This window comes from Leptonychotes weddellii, chromosome 11 (genome assembly GCF_054177405.1).
Source record: "Leptonychotes weddellii isolate Sample4059 chromosome 11, ASM5417740v2, whole genome shotgun sequence".
Lineage (NCBI taxonomy): Eukaryota > Metazoa > Chordata > Mammalia > Carnivora > Phocidae > Leptonychotes > Leptonychotes weddellii.
Genome location: NC_138379.1, coordinates 77945188 through 77953113, shown reverse-complemented (window position 1 = coordinate 77953113; position 7926 = coordinate 77945188). Strand labels below are relative to the sequence as shown.

Here is a 7926-nt window from a genome sequence, read left to right as displayed (position 1 = left end):
CCTGAGTGGCTCAGTCGGTTAAGCATCTGCCTTCAGCTCAGGTCATGATCCCAGGGTCCTGGGATCGAGCCCCACATCGGGCTCCTGGCTCAGCGAGGAGCCTGCTTCTCCCTCTCCCTCTGCCTCTCTCCCTGCTCATGCTCTCTCTCTGTATCTGTATCTCTGTGTCTCAAATGAATAAATAAAATCTTTAAAAAAATAAATAAATAAATAAATAAAAAATAAAAACAAACAAACAGACAAACAGAGTGGCACTATGATGAAATTTAAAACATCAACATAAAATAAAATTAATTGGTTTTAAAACTCCCAAGCAAGCTGGGACTGGTCTTATCGGGCAGTCTGCAATAGAGTCTCCTGCTTCTGCATATGGACCATCACTTTTTGGGGAGAGGGTCCATATCTGGAGAGAACTGATCAGAAACACTTTCAGAATGTGATGTGTTTTGGGGCACCTGGGTGGCTCAGTCAGTTAAGCGTCTGCGTTTGGCTCAGGTCATGATCCCAGAGACCTGGGATCAAGCCCCGCATCAGGCTCCCTGCTGAGCGGGGAGCCTGCTTCTCTCTCTCCTCCCCACTCGTGTTCTCTCTCACTATCTCTGTCTCTGTCTCCCTCTCTCAAATAAATAAATAAAATCTTAAAAAAAAAAAGAATGTGCTGTGTTTGAAGTCTTGATTGTTGACCTGGTTGAAAAAAAAAAGAGAGAAGAAAGTGTGGTCTGTGCAAAAGTTTGGGAATGAAGAGAGGTGCAGAGAATGTGCATTGAGAACTCTGTGTAGCAGGCAGCCTTGGGGCACATTCATATTTAATGAGACATGGTAAAGGTAAGTTAGTTCAATGATGATGACTTCAAAGCAGCAGAGGAAAATGTACCAAGGAACGCACAGTTACAAATACAGAGGCAGGATGAAAAAAAAAAACAAATACAGAGGCAGGATGAAGATGTATTTGGCAACCGAAGGCCTGGGTTTATCTACTCTTTAACCCCTGAGACTCAGTTTATTCATCAACAGAATGTTGAAAATAATATCTGTCTAATGGAATCATCATGGAAAGTCTATGGAATGATTTATATGAATGTGCTTTGTACACATACCGCTTGTTAAGGTATTTTACCCTTCATCTGTTTGTTCACCTATTCAACAAATATACTGTGTGCCAGGCACTGTTCTAGACAACACAACAGGGAACAAAACAGAAACCATCCCTGCTGTCATGGAGTCTACATTCCAGGGGAGGGTGAGAAAAATAAGGGACATTACATTATAATAAGTGCTATTAGAAAAAGTAAAACAGAGTAGAGGAACATAGGCACACTGGCAACAGCCTCATTGAGAGCGTGACAATGAGCAGGCACTGAAGGAAAGAAATGAGGGGAAGAAAGGAGATATATGAATATCTGTGTGGAAGTGTGCCAAATAGAGGACATAGCATTGTGGGGGTCCTAGGGTGGGAGTGTCTGTCAAAGCAAAGAGCACAATAAAGCACAGGGAACAAAGTGAGAAAGAAGGACACATAAGCCAGGGCCAGATCACGGCTGGTCTTGTAGACCACAATTAGAACTTGGACTTTTGCTCAGAGTGACTTGGAGAACACTGGAGTATTCCAAGTGGAAGAATGATATGATTTATACAAAATTACATGACCTGACTGCTCTGTTGAGAATAAACTGAGGAAGTGAGGAAGGACAAGTGTGGAAGCAAAGAGAATAGTTAAGAGGCTGGTACACTGATCAGACCGAGAGATGGCTCAATGGTTTTGCTTGGATGAAGGTGGTAGTAGAGGTGTTGGGGTTTGAAAAGGAATAATTTGCTGGACCAACATCCTCGAATAGGTGACAGGTGATGTGCTTTAATGAACAAGTAGATGAATTGGTCTTAAATAGGAGCACAGTTAGTTCATTTATAGTTAAAGGAGGGAGGACAGAATATATGCAGTCAGGAGGATCACAATGGATAGCATGGCAGTCCCTCTTTTTTCTGAGTTGCTCCTGAGATGACAATAATCCAAGATATCATCAGAGAACGAATGTTACTGATTCCTTTCTCATAGAATTCTGCTCATGAGGTCCTGGATAGTACATTGCAAAATGGCCGCAAAATTCTCTCATCTCTCTTTGCTTGCCCTTTGCAATATGACTTGCTGCTCCTTCCATCAAGAGGTGACATCTGTTTCTCTGCCCCATGGAGACTGCCTCTCTGTCTATGAAATCCTCTAGATATCCAAGAAAGGTTGTACATATGGTAGGTATTCAATCCACATTGCTGACTGTAAATAATAAACTGCTAGAATAATCTTGGCCAAAATCACTTCACTTTTGGTCTCTTCTTCAATTTCCATAGTAATAATGAGGAAACTTGGGGCACCTGGGTGGCCCAGTCCGTTAAGTGTCTGCCTTCTGCTCAAGTCATGATCTCAGGGTCCTGGGATCGAGCCCTGTGTCGGGCTCTCTGCTCAGCGGGGAGACTGCTTCTCCCTCTCCCTCTGCTGCTCCCCCTGCTTGTGCTCTCTCTCTCTCTCTCTCAAATAAATAAATTAAATTAAAAAAAAATAATGAAGGGGTGCCTGGGTGGCTCAGTTGGTTAAGCGACTGCCTGCAGCTCAGGTCATGATCCTGGAGTCCCGGGATCAAGTCCCACATCGGGCTCCCTGCTCAGCGGGGGGTTTGCTTCTCCCTCTGACCCTCTTCCCTCTCGTGCTCTCTGTCTCTCATTCTCTCTCTCAAATAAATAAATAAATTTTTTTTAAAAAAATTAAAAAAAAATAAGAATCTTCTGAGAAGGTAGAATATGATATTATTACTAATGATTATATTTAACTAAGGAATAGTATCAATCTATTATGAGGTGGAGAGCAATGTGTTTTGAACCAACTCCTCTAATCTTTTCTTCTTTGGGCATTACTATATTGCCCCTCCTGAGTTTGCTTTAGAATGCTTTCCTTTGTGCTAAGATAATAAAGGCTTTTTTTTTTTAACAGTTGCCACACTGTTTTATTTTTGTTTTTGTTTTGTTTTTAAGATTTTATTTATTTACTTGACAGATAGAGACATAGCGAGAGAAGGAACACAAGCAGGAGGAGTGGGAGAGGGAGAAGCAGGCTTCCCGCAGACCAGGGAGCCCAATGCGGGCCTTGATCCCAGGACCCTGGGACCGTGACCTGAGCCGAAGGCAGATGTTTAATGACTGAGACACCCAAGCACCCCAATAAAGGCTTTGATTAGAATGTAAATACTTGGGGCACCTGGGTGGCTCAGTCGGCTGCCTTCGGCTCAGGTCATGATCCTGGGGTCCTGGGATTGAACCCCATGTCCGGCTCCCTGCTCAGCGGAGAGCCTGCTTCTCCCTCTCCCTCTGCCTGCCACTCTGCCTACTTGTGCTCTCTCTCTCTCTATCCGTCGAATAAATAAATAAAATCTTAAAAAAAATAGAATGTAAATACTTTCCAAAAGAGGGTAATAAAAGAAGTTATCTGTAGATATTAACACCCTGAAATGATTTGCCTATCAGATTAGCCAGTCACTTAGCAGAGCCTTGAAAGAATGGGATGCAGCAAGATGGGCTGCTGGGAGAAGAGAGGAAAACATTCCCCAACACGGCAGACATCTGGGAGAGTAGACCTGGGACTAGAGGCTAAGGAGGCCCTTAGGAAAGGCAATGGCTTGGAGGAGGAGAGGATGGGTGGTGGCTCAGAAAAGGGATGAGAGGACAGATACCTATCTGGCAATCCTGCATAGTAGCACATGTGTCCATAAGAAGTGCTAGAACAAGTACTAGAAGACTGAAATCAGAAGACAAGAGTTCTCTAGCAAGTCCTTCCCTCTCCCTGAGCTCATTCTCTCACCTCTAAATTAGAAATAATACTATTTTTCCCTGACTACCCCCAAGGATTGATACAGTGACCAAAAAGAAGTACTGGATTGAAAAATGCTTTGTAAACTATAAAGCACCAAGGAAGTGTAGAGTTTTTTTTAATTATTAGTATATACGCTATTAAAGGAAATAAGGGAAGGTTTTTCAATAGATGCAGATAATAATATAACAGAAAAGATTCTTTCCATTCATATTTGCATCATGTGAAAAATCAGCTTGGGAAGGGAGAATGTATCTAGTCGAAGTGGTTTCCAATACTAGAATTACATTCAAATAAAATGAAATTGCATTTGTGAAATGAGGCCCTTTCTTTTACATCTGATGGCCAAGTTCCCGAACCATCCCTCTTTCCTTCTGCAGCTTTTAAGTTTCGTGAACCAATGTTCTGGTTATAAAGAAGCTGAGAATTAGCAAGGATGGGTGCGATGTACACACTTCTTCCAAAGGTTTTATTTTGGGGTGGGGTGGGGAGTGGGAGTGAGGAGAGGGGTGGACACTGCCAAATTTAGCAATATTCTGTAAATACTTCCTTACTATTCAGTCTTAAACATTATCTGCCCCAACTTCCAAACTTCACATATGAGGAAGCAGATACTCTAAGGTTGTTACATAGCAAGCTAATGGCAGAGCTAAGACTCCAAGCCAGACTTTGTAAGTCCTAAGAGGTGCTTGGAATAAGGCATGCTCACCTCCTCCACTAGAATTCAGTCAGGGATGCTAAAAATTTAAATTAAGGTTTGGGAAGAAAGGCTCTGTAGAGCCCTTTCGAAGGCTCTCTGCAACTTCATCTCCCATTGCTTTACTCACACTCTTTCTTATACAGCCAGACCAACCTCTCCTAAGCCTCATGTCCCTAGCCTTAGCCTCCCCGGAGGAAATCCCAGCCTTAAGTCTTCAAGGCAAGTGAGATCATTGGCAACCTATTATGTCTGCTTCATCTTCAGGTCTAGTCTACTCTACTGGGGATGGATGGCAGTGGGTCTGCCTTTGGGACTGGCATTATTCTTCCTCCTTGTCCTTCCTGGACTGTCTCATCAGGCATTTTGTTCAACAGGAAGCTTGGCTTTGCTTTTGGTCACATGCAAAATCCAGATAATGCTGGCAGCCAGTAAGTCCTGGAGGCTTAATAAAGTGATACTAAGGCAAAGAGGCAATTCCCATCAGCATATTTGCCATTGCACAGGCAGAAATGAGAATAATCCCACATGCCTACTTTCAATAAAGCAGGTGGGCACAATCACTTCTAATTATCCTGGTTATTGATTTTTGGCATAAAGGAAGGTAAAAGCATGGAAAAAGTGGGAATGTAGAAGATCATGTGAAACAATATATCAACTGAAGAGCACCTATATTTGACCTAAGGATCTAATCAGAATCACCAAGACAGAGATGCCCAGAACTACAGAACCACCACACACACACACACACACACACACACACACACACACACACACACATCTTCACCAATCCATTCAAATGCCCATTCTAACATGCTCAGACATACGCTAACACACACATTCAAACACTGAGACATATACATCCACAGAGTAAACCATTCTCTCAATCACATATTCAGACATTATCACGTAGACTCATTAACTCTCTCTACACACAAGCAGGCACCCCACTCCGACACTTCTCTGCTTAGCCTTAGTGTTGCAAGTGAAGGTCTTCCTTACTTAGAGGGAGAAGGTCACCTTATTTCCTCACAGCAAACAAGAACCTATTCATTTTTGAAAGCAAAAAAACATTGCTCCCCAAACACCAAAGCACATTAGCTTCATATGTTCATGAAAAAGAATAAAGATGCAATGCCCAGGTGCCTATTTATCAAAGACATAGCTGCAAATGGCTGAAGGCTATTTTCCTTATTAGACTTAAACAAATGGACCAACAGCTAAAGTGCTGTTTCAAAATGCGTGCATCCAGCTTTTGAAAAAAGACATGGGAATTAATCTGAAGACCGACTGATTCCTCATTGAAAAATGAAATGTAAATGCAACCGAGATTTTTCATAACGAATGTGGCTGCATTCCCTTTCAGCAAAGGAAAAGGGAAAAAAATACTTTGGAATTAACAGGAAACAGGAAGAGGGGTGGAAAAACCACCAAGGGTAGCTCAGGAATAAAGCAGCAGGAGTGAGGAGGTGTTTTTCCAATCTCAAAATCCCAGCTCTCATGGAACCCCTATGGATCTCCATGTCTGGCAGACAAGCATAGAGGGAAGCCAACCAGGGCTCCTTCCTGTCACAAACATGAATTAAGTGTTATTATGTTGGCATTATTACTGTTATCTGCATCTCGCACGGCAGGGTGCTGGTACTTACCCCAGAAGATGAGCACGAGGGAAGCCAGGGGAAACAATCTGTTGAAGGCAGGCATCTTTTTTCCGGCGGGTGGCTTCCGGGGCTAAACAGAGAGATTCCCTCGGTCAACAACTCGCCCTCTCAGATACTTTCGAGGAAACCCTTTGGGACGAACTGCCCCAAGGGGGCGACTTTCTGACTGAAATAAGGGTCAAGCGCCAGCGACTGGGGAGGCTTTCCGGGCTTTTCGAGCCGGGCGGGGGTTTCAGCTCCAAGCTACACTGGCGCACCGCCCCAATTCGAGGGAGCCGATCCGCAGCTTCGCGCGCTCTCCCCGGAGCCCGTTGCTGGGATCCGGCTCAGCACCACGGACAGTACCTTCCCCGCCCACCCCGGAACTTCACAAATTCCAGTCGCTCAGCTGCTTCTCCTGTTTGCGCCTCGGTGACAGCTCAGCTCCGAAGAGAGCAGCACGGCTGGCTCTAGGCGGCTGGGCTATCGAAGGGGTCCATGTTGATCCACCTCTCACCTCCCCTGGGAATAGCTATGCTCAGACCAGGATCCACCAAGACCCAGGAGCTTCGGCTTCATCCGCCTGCACCGGCTTCTCCAAGCTGGGCGTGCCCCCCACACCCGAAGCCACCCGGGCCACCCGTCTGAGCTCCAAAATTCGTTCCACCTCGGTACTGTCCACACCCGCCCTCTGATCCCCGGGAAGGTTCGGAGGGGCGGGGAAGGAGGCGGAAGCTCCTGTCGCGCTGCCGATCTCTGGGGGAGGGGACAGGGAGGGTGGGCCCCTTCCCCGGAGCTCGCCCCGAGATAATGCCGGGGCCCCGACCCTGGGTGGCGGGTGACCAACTGCCCTTCTGCAGGTCCCCCTTGACCGCGTATGTTTAGTCAGCCTTGACATGCGCAGGCGGCTGTCCACCCCCACCGCTACCACGGACCCACCCCTCGTGCACACACTCCCCACCTCCAAACAGGCGTGCCCCTCCCAGGGCAGAACACGGCGGCCGAGCGAGGGGCGGAGCTTGGAGCGGCGCAAACACCTCCAGACCTCGCGATTTCTCTGCTAGCTGGCTGTCTCCAGGTCTCCCTTTCACATCCCCGGAGCTCTCCCCAGCCCGGGAACACCTCCTCGCACCAATTCACACCCTCCAGGCAACCCCACTCCTGCTCCCGCACAGGCATGCTTGCCTCCAGCTCCGGGAAGGGGAGGGCCGAATCTCTTTCAGGCAATGATGTCATCTGTAATGTACACTGTACATGAGAAGCTCCGGGCTTCTCTCCCCCGACCCCATCCCCTTCTGTTCTCCCAATCTATTCTGTCTAGCCTGATTAATTAGTTCCGGGCACATTGACCACAGCAAGAAAATCCCTGCTTGGGAGAAGTGAGGTAGGGATGAGGTGTACCTGTTCCCATGTTCACCTCCTCATCCAGTGAGGTGATCCAAAGGTTAGCGCAAGAGTGGTGCCGTGGGTGGGAGCAGCTCCCTCTCGCTCTAATCGCTTTTTTCCTTTTCCTTTTTTTTAGTTTAAAAGCAGATAGATTGTGGTTTGGCTTCCTCCAACTATTAGCCACTCCCTAATCCTAGCAGCTGTTTCAGCGCCCCCGCCCCATCTCTGGAAGGGAAACCTGAAACTTTAAATTCAAACTCTGATTTGTTATAAATTCAAACTGACGTAACAGATTAGGAATGCCTGGAACTGAAATGAAAGATTAATACAAAAATCTCCCCCTCCCCCTT

General features: G+C 46.1%; 1 protein-coding gene across 3 annotated transcripts in view; it reads right to left on the bottom strand.

Annotated features, from left to right (window-relative positions):
* The window catches only part of SCN3B (sodium voltage-gated channel beta subunit 3), a 23821-nt gene extending 16436 nt beyond the window's left edge, over positions 1–7385 (bottom strand). Inside the window, exons 1-2 of one of the 3 annotated variants that reach the window (XM_081799252.1) lie at positions 7236–7385; positions 6200–6281 (exon numbers count right to left, since the gene is read on the bottom strand). In XM_081799252.1, coding sequence (XP_081655378.1) covers positions 6200–6281; positions 7236–7369 — 216 coding nt within the window. In that variant the 5' untranslated portion in view covers positions 7370–7385. Of the gene's footprint in view, positions 1–6199; positions 6282–6707; positions 7110–7235 lie in introns of those variants that run through there. The other 2 variants (XM_081799251.1, XM_081799253.1) reach the window with 2 other exon arrangements.
* Positions 7386–7926: the final 541 nt, after the last annotated feature.